The sequence below is a fragment of the Bubalus bubalis genome, chromosome 7 (assembly GCF_019923935.1).
Source record: "Bubalus bubalis isolate 160015118507 breed Murrah chromosome 7, NDDB_SH_1, whole genome shotgun sequence".
Classification (NCBI taxonomy): Eukaryota; Metazoa; Chordata; class Mammalia; order Artiodactyla; family Bovidae; genus Bubalus; species Bubalus bubalis.
In genome coordinates this window covers 94,151,412-94,170,203 of record NC_059163.1, presented here as the reverse complement: position 1 = coordinate 94,170,203, position 18,792 = coordinate 94,151,412, and the positions used below count along the sequence as shown (strand labels likewise).

At 35.3% G+C, this 18,792-nt stretch overlaps 1 protein-coding gene across 1 annotated transcript in view; it reads right to left on the bottom strand.

Annotated features, from left to right (window-relative positions):
* The window catches only part of TBCK (TBC1 domain containing kinase), a 199,345-nt gene that overhangs the window by 133,392 nt on the left and 47,161 nt on the right, over positions 1-18,792 (bottom strand). The window contains exons 5-10 of the mRNA XM_045166312.1: positions 14,915-15,056; positions 9,475-9,535; positions 8,139-8,200; positions 7,899-7,960; positions 3,420-3,568; positions 1,987-2,125 (exon numbers count right to left, since the gene is read on the bottom strand). Of these exons, the coding sequence (XP_045022247.1) occupies positions 1,987-2,125; positions 3,420-3,568; positions 7,899-7,960; positions 8,139-8,200; positions 9,475-9,535; positions 14,915-15,056 (615 nt within the window). The remainder of the gene's footprint in view (positions 1-1,986; positions 2,126-3,419; positions 3,569-7,898; positions 7,961-8,138; positions 8,201-9,474; positions 9,536-14,914; positions 15,057-18,792) is intronic.

Genomic DNA, 18,792 nt, shown 5'->3' with positions numbered 1-18,792 from the left:
GGTAAAAAATGATAAAAGGAGGAAGAAAATAAAATGCTAATGCTGATAACTTCTCAGGAGAATGAATACTGAGTAATAAACATATTTAGAATTTTAGAGAATTTATTTTTATATCCTTCAAACCATTTACTCTTGGAATTGCCATCATCTTATTTTTGATTTTTCTACTTAATTTATCATGTGAACAGTACAACTGAAGTTAATATTTAAGAATCAGTTTAAGAGGGGGGAAAGGTACAGAATTAGTGCTGTATTCAAACAATTAACCTAAAATTTACATACAAAGAAAAAAATGATCAGCAGATGGTTTCTATAGTTACCTACAAAGATCAAATCTAGTCCTAAAACCTAAAATTAAAACTTTAAAGCACCAACAGAAAGAGATGTAGGTTCTCATTTTTATGAACGAACATGATGAGCAACAGAACAATTAACAGTTTTGGCTCTTAGCATTGTATTGTCATTTAACTGCTAAGTAATTTACAAGATGGTGTCTAAGACCTTATACAACTCTGCAGTTTTTCAACAGCGCTTTAGTACCATGATGATCTCTAGGACAAGCAATGAGGTCACTGAGTACATTTTAAAATATCATTAGAAGTAAAAAAAAAAAAAAGTTCCTCATAATGGGCATACTAGCCTAGTATATTAACTCTGTTAAATATTACTGTTCTATTTGTACAATTTGTTTTATTGATCACCAACTATTGTGAGATGTTCCATAATAATACCTTTACTTCAAATAGATCATAAGACAAATAATTTATTAAAAATAGTAGTTTAAAAAATAACAAAAGCACTGGAAAGAACTCTGCAATTAGAAACTCCTACCAAACATTTCTCCAAAGAAGACACGCACATGGCCAATAAACACATGAAAAGCTGCTCACACTCGTTATTAGAGAAATGCAAATCAAAACTACAATAATGTATCACCTCACACCAGTCAGAATGGCTATCAACAAAAAACCGACAAACAATAAATGCTGGAGAGGACATGGAGAAAAGGTCAACCTCTTGCACTGCTGGTGGGAATGCAAATTGATACAGCCATTATGGAAAACAGTACGGAGATTCCTTAAAAAAACAGGAATAAATCTACCATATGACCCAGCAATCTCACTCTTGGGCATATATCCAGAGAAAACCAGAATTCTAAAAGACACATGTACCCCAGTGTTCATTACAGCAATATTTACAATAGCCAGGAAGGAAGCAACCTAGATGTCCATCAACAGACAAATGGATAAAGAAGTTGTACATTTATACAATGGAATATTACTCAGCCATAAAAAGGAACAAATTTGAGTCAGTTGTAGTTAAGTGGATGAACCTAGAGCCTCTTATACAGAGTGAAATGTCAGAAAAAGAAAAACAAGTATTGTATATTAATGCATATATATGGAATCTAAAAAAAAATGGTAATAATGAAACTAGTAGACAACAGACTTGTGGACACAGGGGAAGATGAGTTGGGTTCAGTTCAGTCTCTCAGTTGTGTGTGACTCTTTGTGACACCATGGACTGCAGCACGCCAGGGCTCCCTGTCCATCACCAACTCCCAGACTTCACTCAAACTCACGTCCATCGAGTCAGTGATGCCGTCCAGCCATCTCATCCTCTGTCGTCCCCTCCTCCTCCTGCCCCCAATCCCTCCCAGCATCAGAGTCTTTTCCAATGAGTCAACTCTTCGCATGAGGTGGCCAACAATTATGACTGATTTGCGTTGTTGTACAGCAGAAACCAACACTAAATTGTAAAGCAATTTTCCACCAATTAAAAAATAAAATTAAAAAAAAAATGGAAAAACTGAAAAACAAACAAACAAACAAACAAAAACTCCTGCCAAGAAAGCAAGGTATTGATTTCAAATTGTTTTCACAATCACTTAGCTACAATGTCTACCTACCAAAAGAAAAAACTATCAAATTAAAAAAAGTTATTACTAGATTTCTCTCATTTACAAGAGATGTTTTCTTTCCTTACTTGGGGAGTGTGCAGATAGGTGGTTTGGATCGAATGATTTCCTTGTTCACAAGCTCTTTTTCCAAGTCACCTCCAGCTAAACACCAAAGGTAATACACTTCTTCAATAGATCTTTCTGCCAGGTAATCACTGTTTATATCTATCAATGGAAAATTAAAAAAAATAGCTATCACACTTTCTGTTTTTATTAAAAGGCAACAAGCAATAATAGCTGACATTTTAAAAAAGTAAAAGCTGAAGAACACAGTAAGATTTCCTTTACAATATTCATACTACAAAATGCATAGAGGATTAAATGCAGATATGCATACTGGTTGTGCATCAGTGTCTTTGAGAAAAAAGTGTGATTTTTATCTTCTATACCAGAGATATATATACATAAGTGTGTATATATATATAATATATATATATTATATATATATGGGAGATACACACACACACACACATACACACACACACACACTAGCTATATCAAGCCCTGCAGGAAAGAAATAAGGGCAAAAAAAAGCACTTGAGTAGGCAACCAGCACACCCTGTCCCATCCTTTGTCCTGAGACAATTTCTGCCTCTTTTAAAAGTCTTGATGTCTCACAGAGGCTTTGCTTCCATTGTACTATGTTCATATTGACCTTCAGTTTTTTGGCCACTCCACACAGCATGTGGGACCTTAGTTCTCCGACCAGGGATTGAACCCATCCCCCCTACATAGCAAGTGAGGAATGTTAACCACTTGGACTGCCAAGAAAGTCTTGGATCTTCATTTATAAGAAGATAAATTTTCTTATAATTTATAAGAAAATTTATATCCCCAGTACAAATGATGCTTGAAGATACAGTATAGAGAACATAGTAGAAACTCAATAAGTATTAGCCCAAATGAATGTTTAGTAAGTATTTCCTACCATGATTATGTCATGATAATTTTTTATATAAACATAATTTACTGGTGTCCCTAAAAAACACATTTTGAGAGCTGTAATTTTCAGAGAGGAATGAAAAGAGAAAAGGTGGTATTCTCTAACAAACATGGAATTTAATAATAATGGACTTATCAATAATATGATTTTTAGATAATTTATAATAAATTTTATGAAATCTATATAAATATTGAGGTAACAGAAATTCCACCGGAAACCAGAAGATCTGATTATAGCATTACGACCTGGGTTTACATAATAAGAAAAAATTTTTTGTTTGATACTACTTCCTTTCTTTGATTTTTAAAGTCCTTGCTCCAAAGTAATTTAAATTTAAAGGATTAAAATGTTAGGTTATATTTTAACCACTTTCAAAATTACTTCTTAATTGTCAGGTAAGTATCCAAAATGTTTCACTAATGTAAATATATATTGTTGACAAATTTAAAACTGAAACTAGGATGAGGGTACTTCCTTTAAAAACATGGCTTTATTCTTAGTATTCTTTATCATTACCTTTACATAACTGACTGATATCCTCTGGCAGAGTCAAATCAGCACATCTCAGAGAAGAAGAAAACAGGCTGGCAGGTTTGATAAAGGGAGGGTATAAGGGTAACACTTCACTGAACACATTGTCCTGCATTAATTCATCTGGGGTTGGCCTTAAGAAACACATTTAAAATACAGCACAGGAATTAAAGTCATTAAATGTTCCTAGAATAATGGCATACCTACAAGGAAATAATTAAAAGTCATAAACACCTCATAGGCATACAAAATAATGAAGCTCTCCTTATTAGAGTCTAGATATACACCTTTAAAAAAGAATCAAATGATTATAAGTAAATACTGACTTTTTTTTCTCTTTTGTGCTTTTTGTACTTTACGACTTATCAAATATTATTACATATGAGCATCTCCATTTTTTACTTTCAGCTTGACCATTATAAACTTGCTTCGCTGAATATCTTCATTAAATAATAAAATTATAAACCAATACTATCTTCTGATTTTCTTCCTACTCTCTTAATGTGGTATCAGTTCAGTCAGTTCAGTAGATCAGTCATGTCTGATTCTTTGCAACCCCATGAACTGCAGCATGCCAGGCCTCCCTGTCTATCACCAACTCCAGAAGTTCTCCCAAACTCATGTCCATTGAGTTGGTGATAACATCCAACCATCTCATCTTCTGTTGTCCCCTTCTCCTCCTGCCATCAATCTTTTCTAGTATCAGGGTCTTTTCAAATGAGTCAGTTCTTCACATCAGGTGGCCAAAGTATTGGAGTTTCACCTTCAGCATCAGTCCTTCCAATGAACACCCATTACTGATTTCCTCTAGGATGGACAGGCTGGATCCCCTTGCAGTCCAAGGGACTCTCAAGAGTCTTCTCCAACACCACAGTTCAAAAGCATCAATTCTTCAGCACTCAGCTTTCTTTATAGGGCAACCCTCACATCCATACATGACCACTGGATAAACCATAGCTTTGACTAGACGGACCTTTGTTGATAAAGTAATGTCTCTGCTTTTTAATATGCTGTCTAGGTTGGTCATAAATTTTCTTCCAAGGAGTAAGTGTCTTTTAATTACATGGCTGCAATTACCATCTGCAGTGATTCTGGAGCCCCAAAATATAAAGTCTCTCACTGGTTCCACTGTTTCCCCATTTTTGCCATGAAGTGATGGGACCGGATGCCATGATCTTCAGGTCAGTTCAGTTCAGTTCAGTCACTCAGTCGTGTCCGACTCTCTGCGACCCCACGAATCGCAGCACGCCAGACCTCCCTGTGCATCACCAACTCCCGGAGTTCACTCAGACTCAACGTCCATCGAGTCAGTGATGCCATCCAGCCATCTCATCCTCTGTCGTCCCCTTCTCCTCCTGCCCCCAATCCCTCCCAGCATCAGAGTCTTTTCCATGAGTCAACTCTTCGCATGAGGTGGCCAAAGTACTGGAGTTTCAGCTTTAGCATCATTCCTTCCAAAGAAATCCCAGGGCTGATCTCCTTCAGAATGGACTGGTTGGATCTCCTTGCAGTCCAAGGGACTCTCAAGAGTCTTCTCCAACACCACAGTTCAAAAGCATCATTTCTTTGGCGCTCAGCCTTCTTCACAGTCCAACTCTCACATCCATACATGACCACAGGAAAAATCACAGCCTTGACTAGAATAATCTTTGTTGGCAAAGTAATGTCTCTGTTTTTCAATATGCTATCTAGGTTGGTCATAACTTTCCTTCCAAGGAGTAAGTGTCTTTTAATTTCATGGCTACAGTTACCATCTGCAGTGATTTTGGAACCCCCCCAAAAATAAAGTCTGACACTGTTTCCACTGTTTCCCCATCTATTTCCCATGAAGTGATGGGACCGGATGCCATGATCTTTGTTTTCTGAATGTTGAGCTTTAAGCCAACTTTTTCACTCTCCACTTTCACTTTCATCAAGAGGCTTTTGAGTTCCTCTTCACTTTCTGCCATAAGGGTGGTGTCATCTGCATATCTGAGGTTATTGATATTTCTCCTGGCAATCTTGATTCCAGCTTATGTTTCTTCCAGTCCAGCGTTTCTCATGATGTACTCTGCATAGAAGTTAAAGAAGCATGGTGACAATATACAGCCTTGATGTACTCCTTTTCCTATTTGGAACAAGTCTGTTGGCCCATGTCCAGTTCTAACTGTTGCTTCCTGACCTGCATACAGATTTCTCAAGAGGCAAGTCAGGTGGTCTGGTATTCCCAACTCTTTAAGAATTTTCCACAGTTTGTTGTGGTTCACACAGTCAAAGGCTTTGGCATAGTCAATAAAGCAGAAATAGATGTTTTTCTGGAACTCTCTTGTTTTTTCGATGATCCAGTGAATGTTGGCAATTTGATCTCTGGTTCCTCTGCCTTTTCTAAAACCAGCTTGAACATCTGGAAGTTCACGGTTCATGATTGCTGAGGCCTGGCTTGGAGAATTTTGAGCATTACTTTACTAGCGTGTGAGATGAGTACAATTGTGTGGGAGTTTGAGCATTCTTTTGGCATTGCCTTTCTTTGGAATTGGAATGAAAACTGACCTTTTCCAGTCCTGTGGCGACTGCTGAGTTTTCCAAATTTGCTGGCATATTGAATGCAGCACTTTGACAGCATCATCTTTTAGGATTTGATATAGCTCAACTGGAATTCCATCATCTCCACTAGCTTTGTTCATAGTGATGCTTTCTAAGGCCCACTTGACTTCATATTCCAGGATGTCTGGCTCTAGGTGAGGGATCACACCATCGTGATTCCCTGGATAGTGACGATCTTTTTTGTACAGTTCTGCTGTGTATTCTTGCCACCTCTTCTTAATATCTTCTGCTTCTGTTAGGTCCATACCATTTCTGTCCTTTATCGAGCCCATCTTTACATGAAATGTTCCCTTGGTATCTCTAATTTTCTTGAAGAGATCTCTAGTCTTTTCCATTCTATTGTTTTCCTCTATTTCTTTGCATTGATCACTGAGGAAGGCTTTCTTATCTCTCCTTGATATTCTTTGGAACTCTGCATTCAGATGTTTATATCTTTCCTTTTCTCCTTTGCTTTTCACTTCTCTTCTTTTCACAGCTATTTGTAAGGCCTCCTCAGACAGCCATTTTGCCTTTTTGCATTTCTTTTTCTTGGGGATGGTCTTGATCCCTGTCTCCTGTACAATATCACAAACCTCCATCCATCAGGCACTCTATCAGATCTAGTCCCTTAAATCTATTTCTCACTTCTACTGTATAATCATAAGGTATTTGATTTAGGTCATACCTGAATCATTTAGTGATTTTCCCCACTTTCTTCAATTTAAGTCTGAATTTGGCAGTAAGGAGTTCATGATCTGAGCCACAGTCAGCTACCTGTCTTGTTTTTGCTGACTGTATAGAGCTTTTTCATCTTTGGCTGCAAAGAATATAATTATCTGATTTCGGTGTTGGCCATCTGGTGATGTCCACATGGAGAGTCTTCTCTTGTGTTGTTGGAAGAGGGTGTTTGCTATGACCAGTGCATTCTCTTGGCATAACTCTATTAGCCTTTGCCCTACTTCATGCTGTACTCCAAGGCCAAATTTGCCTGTTACTCCAGGTGTTTCTTGACTTCTTACTTTTGTATTCCAGTCCCCTATAATGATATGGACATCTTTTTTGGGTGTTAGTTCTAAAAGGTCTTGTAGGTCTTCATAGAACTGTTCGACTTCAGCTTCTTCAGCGTTACTAGTTAGGGCATAGACTTGGATTACCCTGGTATTGAATGGTTTGCCTTGGAAATGAACAGAGATCATTCTGTCGTTTTTGAGACTGCATCCAAGTACTGCATTTTGGAATATTTTGTTGACAATGATGGCTACTCCATTTCTTCTAAGGGGTGTGTGCCCACAGTAGTAGATGTAATGGTCATCTGAGATAAATTCATGTGGTATATTTACCCAAAATTATGCTTTTAATACCATTCCTCTCATTCGAACATGTCTTGATAAAGACGTTTTCATAAAGATAAATTATAATATATTATTTTCAAATATTACATACTTACAGAGTTTAGTGACAAATGAATGGGTAACAGTGACATCATCAAATGAACGTAATAAAACTTCTAGGAAATCCTTTTACATTATCAACAATTATTAACTTAGCTCACTATGTAAGTTTTTTCTATAATACTTATTTGCCAATAAACTTTTGTTCTCATTTTTCTCATATCATTGTATCTAGGCATATCTACCTTCCATAGTTTAGCTAATTTTCAAATTGGAGGTTAGGAAATGAACTAGTGGCTGATTTTGGTATATGTCAGCTTTCTGATCATGTTTTAATTATTTTTTTTCTTCTCTTATGACCATACATTAAAGCCAAAACTAACAGTTATGATACTAATATCAATCATACATTACTACATATGTTAATATTCTTATTTAATCCATTAGTATTAAAAAATTAAGTACTTATATGTTAAGATCTCAGTAATAATCCCAAACTCTTGATATCAACCTCTTGGAAGGGTGGAAGGTGAGGCACTTCTTTAAAAGATCTATCACAGTTTCAGGAAGCTCCTGGTAAACAGAGAGAGAAAGTAATTATTTTAAACAATCCACTTAAAAATTTATATTACTTACATCATTTTCTACTTTAAGAAGTTTTGACTTTTTTGGAAAGCCTTTGCTTTAAAATAGTATGCTACTGGATGCCAAGTATGCAAAATAAATGTTCAAGAACAGAGTAATGACAAACCTTTATAATGTCCAGACAACCATGCTCCTCAGCCAGAACTATTATAGTGTCATCTACACAGTCTATAAAAGAGGAAAACTACATGAATTAAAGCTGCTTTTACAACTTTCCAGACTGGGAGTTAAACTTTAATAACATTATTTTAAATTGTATAATGCAATTTTGGAACTTGGAATATTAAAAAGCTTGAGACTTTTCCTTATATGTTTTAATAAATGAAAAAAGGCTTTATTTTTATGCTTATAAGACTGTTTTTATTAAATACAATTGAAGAATGTGCACATATTTTTTCTGGTCTTTAAAGTATAAGGTTTAGCCTATAGACACCATTTATAGATCTCTAAGATTCCTTAATAGCCATATTACCAATCTTTCAAATTAAAGTAATAAAATTATAAAATTTTATACAATTTTATTTACAATCCATTGTTATTTAATATTCACTAATATTATTCTATACACATCCATATTTGTAGACCCTATTAACCTGGACACCGATCTGACACTCTTTTATACAAAGCGCTCTATCACTGTTTTTCTCTCCTTTTTTTTACCATACATCCTTAACTTATTCTACTTCAAAGTGGATTACACAAATTTTTATAAATGTGAATTACAAGTATTTGGATTATACACATGTGAAACATATGAGCTTGTTAGAAGGAAAAATAAACATTCTTCCTCAGTCATTGCTGCTAAGTCGCTTCAGTCGTGTCCGACTCTGTGCGACCCCAGAGACGGCAGCCCACCAGGCTCCCCTGTCCCTGGGATTCTCCAGGCAAGAACACTGGAGTGGGTTGCCATTTCCTTCTCCAATGCATAAGAGTGAAAGGTGAAAGTGAAGTCGCTCAGTCGTGTCTGACTCTCAGCGACCCCATGGACTGTAGCCCACCAGGCTCCTCCATCCATGGGATTTTCCAGGCAAGAGTACTGGAGTGGGGTGCCATTGCCTTCTCCGTCGTCAGTCATTACTTACATATAATTCACTAAATGGAAAGCTCAAAAGTTGTAGTACGTTGAAGGTAACTGCTACAGAGAAGTACAATTTTATAATTTCATATTTTGATTCAAAAGTTAGTTTGGTTGGCTAGATCATAAAGCTAAGATTATATCCAAGAACATTATAATTCCTTACAGTGAATCAGGAAAAGCTCTCCTATAGTACCTCAAGGGTGCTTAAACTGTCCTGTTAATGCTTATCACTGATCACTGGAAAGCTGAAGAAAGTGAAGCCTTTTCAGTGTAGTTAGTATTTTGAAGAACATATTCTCTATGTGTATAATTACTCTCACTAAAGATTATATTTATAACTGAAAGATAATTGTGAGACACTTACCCAGTGTAAGCAAAAATTTTAGTCTTTCAGAAATATCCAAACTCTGAAATAATTTTCTTCCCTACATAAAAGATAAAAGCAATTCTTATTAACATTTACATATTCTTCCCAGGGAGGGAGGTTTTATTTTTCATTGCTGAAAATGATTTTTCAATTATCTCTATTTCTCTTCAGAAGTTTTATCAGATTTTTTGTTTTTTTTTTAAATATAAATTTATTTATTTTAATTGGAGGCTAATTACTTTATAATATTGTATTGGTTTGCCATAAATCAATATGATTCCGCCACAGGTATACACGTGTATATCAGATTTTTTTTGAATTGGCTCCACTAAAGAAAAATCATTGGTGACATACATTTTTTTAATGTTGCATAATGCTTACCATTTAAACATTTTGTATATCTAAGAATCATTACATTTTAGTTTTATCTCAAGCATTCTTCATTTTTGAGACCCACATATATCTGGTTGTCTAAGATATATCTGGTTGTCTAAGACTCCAGGAGTTTTATTTGATTAAGAGACCAAAATGTCTTTTCACCCTTTCATCCACACAGCTAATTCTCACTTATATATCATGACCCAGATGATCTGTTGTCGCCACTAAGAAACATCCCACAACACTCCTTCCTCTTCTCAAAATTACTTAAGACAACCATCTTTGTGTTTTCCATAGTAGCTGGTATAGCCCTTTATTTTAAGATACACATGTTATATTTTAGTTGTTTCCTTATTCCTTATTAGTTGGCTTCAGAGGGCTCCTTGAAAAAGAGTCTTGAATCAAGCACAACTTCAATGATTATGTGTTGAGCAACTACTGTGTGTCAAGCTGGACTTTCCACCACGGGTTATATACTATGGGTAAATTACTTTACCACTTTAAACCTCACTTTCCTCATTTATAAACTGGAATGTTAACTATACATGCCATGTAGGTTGCAGTGAAGGTTATATGATGTATAAAAAACTGCTTAGCATTTTCTGCATAAAGAAAATGCTTCATAAATTTTGGCTATTCTATTATTATAAACAAAGTAAACTTGTATGATCATTTAAAAAGACTTAGAAGGAGAAGGTTTAAGAAGACAGCTTGGTCTTTATGCAGTGAAAGAGGCTCTGATTTTCTTTTTTTCAATAGAGAAGAAAAAACTTTCTTAAAGTTTTATGAAATTAGAACTACAGATGGAGAGATCATTGAAAATAAATTGCCCCTCCTCTCTCTTTTTAATCTCTTACACTACTATCAATGTTAATCTTCTAGACCTAAATGTAAGGCCAGATACCATAAAACTCTTATAGAAAAACACAAGCAGAACACTCTCTGACATAAACTGAAGCAAGATCTTTTTTGATCTACCTCCTGGAGTAATGAAAAGAGAAGCAAAAATAAACAAAAGGGACATAATTAAACTTAAAAGCTTTTGCACAGCAAAGGAAATCATAAGCAAAATGAAAAAACCCACAGAACGGGAGAAAATATTTGCAAATGAAGCAACTGACAAGGGGTTAATCTCCAAAATATACAAACAGCTCATGCAGCTCAATAACAAAAAACCAACCCAATCAAAAAATGGGCGGAAGATCTAAATAGAAATTTCCCCAAAGAAGACACACAGATGGCCAAAAAGCACATGAAAAGATGCTAAACATCATTAATTATTAGAGAAATGTAAATCAAAGCTACAATGAAGTATCATCTTACGCTGGTCAGCATGGCCATCATCAAAAAATCTACAAATAATAAATGCTGAAAAGGGTGCAAAGAGAACAGTGTTACATTGTTGGTGAGAATGTAAATTTGTACAGCCTTTATGGAGAATAGTATGGAGGTTCCTTAAACAACTAAAAATAGAACTACCATATGATTAAGTGGGCATATACCCCAGGAAAACCATAATTTGAAAAGATACATGCACCCCAAAGTCCATTGCAGTATTATTTACAATAGCCAGGACATGGAAGCAACCTACACATTCACTGAAAGAGGAATGGATAAAGAAGATGTGGTACAATGAAATACAAAGAAAATATGTACAATGAAATATTATTCGGCCATGAAAAAGAAGGAAATAATGCCATCTGCAGCATCATGGATGGACCTAGAGATTGTCATACTGAGTGAAATAAGTCATAAATATTGTATAATGTTGCTTACATGTGGAACCTAAAAAAAATGGTACAAATGAATTTATCTACAAAATAGAGTCACAGATGTAGAAAACAATTTTACGGTTTCTGAGGGTAAGGGGAGGGAGGGATAAATTGGGATACTGGGGTTGACATATATTATACACACTGCTGCTGCTGCTGCTAAGTCACTTCAGTCGTGTCCGACTCTGTGCGACCCCATAAACGGCAGCCCACCAGGCTCTGCCGTCCCTGGGATCCTCCAGGTGAGAACACTGGAGTGGGTTGCCATTAAAATAGGTAACTATTAAGGACCTACTGTATAACACAGGAAGTGGTATACAATACTCTGTAATGATCTATATGGGAAAAGTATCTAAAAAAGAGTGGATGTATGTGTATGTATAACTAATGCACTTTGATGTACACTTGAAACTAATACAACATTGTAAAGCCACTATACTCCAATAATAATTAAATTAAAAAAGACCCACCTTTAAAAAAATTAATCTTCTAAAACTGCAGGTTTGATTTCAGCTTGCTTAAAAACTTTAAATGACTCCCCTATCTTATATAAATATAATCCTCTCAATATGGCATTCAAAGTCTCCTAGGATATGGCTCCTATCCATTTTACTTATTAATTTATATTTAATATTTTGTATGAAATCTAAAGGTTTGATAAGGAAGATTCAAACCATTCTAAAACTGGACTGTCTAAACTTTGAGTACCTCTTAAAATGTCATGAAGCCCCTATTATGAAATTAATATTTCCTTTCTTATAATTCATGCAGTTCTTTGTGCTTATCTTCAAAGTTTATGGATTTGCATTACATTATAGGCTCTTTCGGAGAAGGCAATGGCACCCCACTCCAGTGTTCTTGCCTGGAGAATCCCATGGACGGAAGGGCCTGGTGGGCTGCCATCTATGGGGTCGCACAGAGTCAGGCACGACTGAAGCGACTTAGCAGCAGCAGCAGCAGCAGCATGGGCTCTTTGACAATACATTTTAATCCCAGTTTATGCCTGTTGTATTATTATACACACAGTAAATACTCATCAACATTTGTTGAACTGAATTACTCATATAAGAAATACCCAGATCATAAGTAGTTTAAATATAATTAATGGTAATAAAAAGGAAAAGTTACATTTGTCATATTTACACTTATGTATACTTTACATGGAGAAGGCAATGGCACCCCACTCCAGTACTCTTGCCTGGAAAATCCCATGGATGGAGGAGCCTGGAAGGCTGCGGTCCATGGGGTCGCTAAGAGTCAGACAAGACTGAGCGACTTCACTTTCACTTTTCTCTTTCATGCATTGGAGAAGGAAATGGCAACCCCCTCCAGTGTTCTTGCCTGGAGAATCCCAGGGATGGGGGAGGCTGGTGGGCTGCCATCTCTGGGATCGCACAGAGTCGGACACGACTGAAGCGACTTAGCAGCAGCAGCAGCAGCATACTTTACATTCCAACAAAAATTTTCAATTAGGCTGTGATTTTAAACAAAAAATGAGATTTACTATATTTTCATACCAATGAAAAGGAAGATGGTCTAGACAAAGGATAGCAAAGTCTGGCATTTTCCCTTAGAAAAAGCAATGCCAATGTATAAGCTACCATGTAATTGTTAACATTTAAGTGTTAATAATAAAAGCTAACATTTATGTACTGTGATATAACACCCTATATTAGTTACATTAGTTACCTTAAGTCACACAACTACACTTTGTTGCATAAGATTTCAAACCAAGTTCTCTCTGACTATGAAAGTCTGTCTCTTAACTATTATGCTTTACTACTTCTGCTACTACTACTACTTTTCTGTACACAAAACACACAAAATGAAAATAATATCATCCTAATCCTTAGCTATGGTAAAGATCAATGAGTTAATATTTCAAAAATACTTTAAAAATCCATTGGAAAACAGAACAACAGATAAACAATAAAATTGTCTGCCCCTAAAGACCTCATTGTCCAAGTAGGTACATATAACAAATGCTAAAATAGAAGAGAATAAAGAAAACGGAGACTAACCATGGCAGGTATTTGGAGGCAGAATCAACAAAATATTAGCTGTCTCTCCAAATTCATCCTGGTCTATCAGGCACCTTTCTATGGCCACATCAGTAAACTGTCACTAGTGAAAAGCAGAGTTGATGCCTGCAAATTTTACATCATCTTCTTAAAGGCAGTTACCAAGAATTCACTCCTCTCCTTTTCTTATGGCTAAAGAGGAGGATAAAGCAGCATCTTTTGGAGCGATCCCTGATAGCCAAAGTTTTGGCATGACATTGTGGAACAGAGCCCACTCTTTCTGAAGACTGTTACATGAGGGAGAAAAACATCTGTGTTCTTCAGGGCACTGCATTAAAAAAAACCTTCATTATGATGATATTGGCATTTTATTTTTTTGGCTGCATGCACGTGGGATCTTTGTTCCCTGACCAGGGATGCAACTTGTGCCCCCTGCATTGGAAGCTTGAAGTCTTAACCAGCTGGACCACCAGGGAACTCTCTAAGCTACTGTATTTTTAATTCCTTTGTTTACAATAACTGTATAGTCTTTATTACACAAATAAATATAGAGGATATTTCAGGAAGGCCTCATAAAAAGCCAACTCTTATAAGTGAGTCTTATTGAAGACAGAATAGGGGAGGAAAAGGTATGTAAGGAAGAAATAATATCACAGATGGGAGAGAGAGCATGAATATACTGAACTATGTAAGCAGTTTTAGTGTAAAGTTTCTAAATATGCTTTTTACACTTAATACAGTGTAAGTTTTTAATACTTAGTACAGGTGCAAATAGTTCTGCTGCTGCTGCTAAGTCGCTTCAGTTGTGTCCAACTCTGTGCGACCCCACTGACATTAGCCCACCAGGCTCCCCAGACCCTGGGATTCTCCAGGCAAGAACACTGGAGTGGGTTGCCATTTCCTTCTCCAATGCATGAAAGTGAAAAGGGAAAGTGAAGACGCTCAGTCGTGTCCGACTCTTCGCAACCCCATGGACTGCAGCCCACCAGGCTCCTCCATCCATGGGATTTTCCAGGCAAGAGTACTGGAGTGGGGTGCCACTGCCTTCTCCGGCAAATAGTTCTAGGTATACCAAAATAATATTCAAGTAAATTGTCAAGTGGGATTTTTTAAAAAATCAAATTGAGATTTCAGCCTTTTATCCTCATATCTAGTCAATTTGCAAAAAAGGATAAAAAGATGCTATTACTAAATAGCTTTCCTACCCCAAAATATTTTTCTAATAAACACACTATTTTTATTAGTTTAATATGTCTTTATACATACCACACAGAGCTCAAATAAAATGATTCCAAGAGACCAGACATCTGATTTGGGGCCAGAAGGCAATGGTTTTTCACTTGGCACATGATCACTGGTTTTGAAAATTCCTTGCGCAATTACCTCAGGTGCCAAGTATGATGGATACCTAAAATGGTATAATTTAAGAATGAATTTATTACCATGAGCTAGAAAGGGGGAAATATGTACGTAGTGGTACGTTTTTACTATCAGTACAGTATAATCCATACAAAAGCTCAATGAGATTAAATGAACAACTCTTGCTAGGAAGAATTCTTAACTACCATAATACAGGTCTTATGTCTAGGAATCAAGAGGAAATATACGAGTCTCAAGGAATGTTAAACCTATCTCGCTTTTAGCTCTTTTCTTTGTTTTCCTCTGTATTAACACATTGCCTTCAGACTTCCAGGTTTCGAGGTGTTTTTCCTTCTTCCTTACTGCCTATCTTCTCTTTATACTTAACTCTTATTTAAATTTTATCTTTGAAAATAGTATTTATTCTTTTGAATAGTAGGAATGTCAAAATCTGTAAAAACATATAAATTGAAATGTAAGACTCCAATCTCTGTACTCCAGTCACTCACACTATTTATGTACAAATAAAGTTAATAGTTTGTCATCATTGCCCTATAGGGAAGTATAGTATATGCACTATTCTGTACTCTTTTTCACTCAAAATATATTTTAGAGATCATTCTTATAAAATAAGTATAGATTTGTCTCATTCTTTTTGAAAACTGCCAATAATTTCATTGCATTGATACACTTAATTTATGTGATACAACTCTGAAGGAGGATATTTGGAAGTTGACTACTACTTAAAATGCTTACATGGATATATTACAGATATCCCATTTCCCATAAATATATAGATGAAAGACAAATTCCTAGACATGATACTACGAAGTCACAAGGTAGATGAATTTTAAACTTTTATATGTGTTTCCAAGTTGCCCTTTCAAGTTATGGCAATTTATATTCTTATAAGCAGTATATAGGACTGCCTCTTTTCCTTAACCTTCACCAACATAAGTTTTTAAAAAAATTGCTTTAGTAAATATAAAATACAGACTATTAAATATGAATAAGGTGTAAAGAATAAAGCTTAAAAGAACACTCATGTACCTACCAACCAGTTTAAATAATGAATATGAAATTATCACTAAAAGTCCCTATTTGTGTGTTGATAATTCTCTTCCATTTATTTACATTTTTACCAGGTTTGTAACCCTAAAAAATATTAATATATTGTTTAGTCAAGCACATATCTGAACTTTATAGTACTGGAGTTATGCTGCCATTATTCCTTTGTGATTTGCTTTTTTTAGTCAACAATATTTATTTAAAAGAGCCATTCACATTGCTGTATGTAGATTTAAGTCATTAATTTTTATGTCTGTTTTATGAATATATTATTCATTCAAATGTCAACGAGCATTTATTTCGTTTCTCTTTGTACTATAAACTATGTTGCTAGAAAAAGCATATGTGTTTCTACACATAGTATGTTGTTGTGTAGCAACACTTCTAGCAAAAGTCTCCCCAGGAGTATAAACCTAGCACTGAATTTCTAGGCCATAAGACATGTGCACTTTCAACTTTATAACACCACACCAAATGCTTCTTGAGAGGGGTTGTACCAATTTATACTCCTCCTAGCGGTGTACAACAGATTCTATTGCTTACTTCTCCAGCACTTGCTGGACAGCAGTGGCAGACTTTCTAATGTCTGGCCATCTGAGGGTGAGACTCACAAACCGTTGTACAATAGGTTTAATTTGTATTTCCTTGATAACTAAAAAGGTTGAGGTACATTTTCATAGACAAACATTGGCACGATGATGCCATTTTACCCTTAGTTGATCATACTACTCTTGTAAATAAATGTGTGAAATCTCTTCAGATAAGTGAAGTCTAGTGGAAAAGCAATGACCTTGATATCATAAAGCCTGTATTCTAATTCCAGTCCTATCATATATTTTTACATGTGATTTGGGTTTCTTACTCTGTAAAACAGGAACAATAATTTCTCTCTCACAAAACTGTTACAAATATTCATGAATACATAAAGAAGTTTTATAGAAATGAAAAAACAGACACAAATGCAATGCTTTATTTCTGTCATCATTAGCATGATACATCCAGAAGGCAAACGGTTCATTTTTAATTCTGATTTCCAGCACATCTAACTCCAAAATAATAAAATGGGTAGTGAAAAGTCAAGGATTACTACAGGTAAACTGCTATATCTAAAACTTCTGACTGATGATCTCTGGAAGTACAGAGGTGACTTATGTTCCAAATATTCTAATTTCCTTTTTAATCAAGGACATGTTAAGTTAATTAATAAAATAGTAAATGTTAGGCTTATTTTTTAATATAGATTATCTCCTTCCAACAAGTGCCTCTTCTTTAGCACTGCATTTTAACACTCAGAGAAAATTACTAGAACTCTGCCATGAGTATGACTGGTGAGATAAATACAAGTGGTTTTCACCATCTGTCTGATGTTTTAACAAGGTATTAAGCTACTGGCCAACTGAAATGAATGTCCAATTTCTAACTCATTACAGTATTTTGAAACAGATGTTAATGTTTTACTTTTTTGTTCCTTAATATTTGTCTTTTGAATCAACTGCAAGCTTCGTCTGGTGTAAATATTTTCTTTCATGACTTAGCTGTTTGATCACTTTATTTTTCCTGGCTAAGGTTTCACATTTTGCTCTTTGATACTTTCTGGTCAGAACTTTTGCGTCCAAGACTTCAAAGTAAGCCAAACCAAATGGCACATGAGACCAATTCTATCCAAGCATTTTAAATTCAAATGTAACTCTTCAAAATGTTTGATATGCTTTAAAAAAATCACTTCCTTTCTTCTATTCATCACTAAAACCTAAAGCACCTTTAAGTGAAAGATAAAAATTAAAGTAATTTTTGCTTGTATTGTTTTTGGAGTTCTCACATAAAAATTTAGACAAAATGAAGGATCACGCTTACTACAGCTGCCTAAAAGCTATTTCAAAGGGTAATTATCATACATGATGAAGATACCAGAGCCTTACTATAAATTTAATTTTATTATTTGAAAAGGTTTTCTTTTAACAAATAAAGCATAGGCTGTTTTTATAAAATACTGTTTTTGTGCTTGTGAGAACAACTATTTGTTGCCTACAGCCACATGGTAATCAAAACTATAAACTATGAATTCATGCACATTAATAAGTAAGTCATCAAAACAGAAAATTTTCCATTAAATAATGAGCTTCTTGAAGTTGGGGACCTATCTTATCCATTTTTGTATATCCAGAAGCCTTAAGAAAAGGTGTTTAATAAATATTTTCTTAATAAATAAAGGAAGGAATGATTAAACAATTTAAGATTAGCTATGTTCAAACAAATGAAAATTTTAAGTAAGAAACCTAGAAGTTAACTTATAGAGATAAAAAAATTTATAAATGAGATCATTTTTATGAACCTACTTGCAAGGTAGGAATAGAGATGCAGACATAGAGAATGAATGGGCTTGTGGACACAGGGAGAGAAGGGAAGGGTGGGACAAATTGAGAGAGTAGCACTGATACAATTCACTATTATGTCTAAAGCAGATAGCCAGTGGGAAGCTACTTTACAGCACTGGGAGGCCAGTTCAGTGTTTTGTGATGACCTAGATGGGTGGGTTGGAGGGAGGGAGGGAAGCTCAAAAGGGAAAGGATATATGTATACATATAGCTGATTCACAGAGTTGTACAGTAGAAATGAACACAACATTGTAAAGCAAGTATACTCCAATTTAAAAAAAAAAATTTAAAACATATTTTCCTGCAGAAACATACATCATTACTCCAAACCACTAGTTCCAA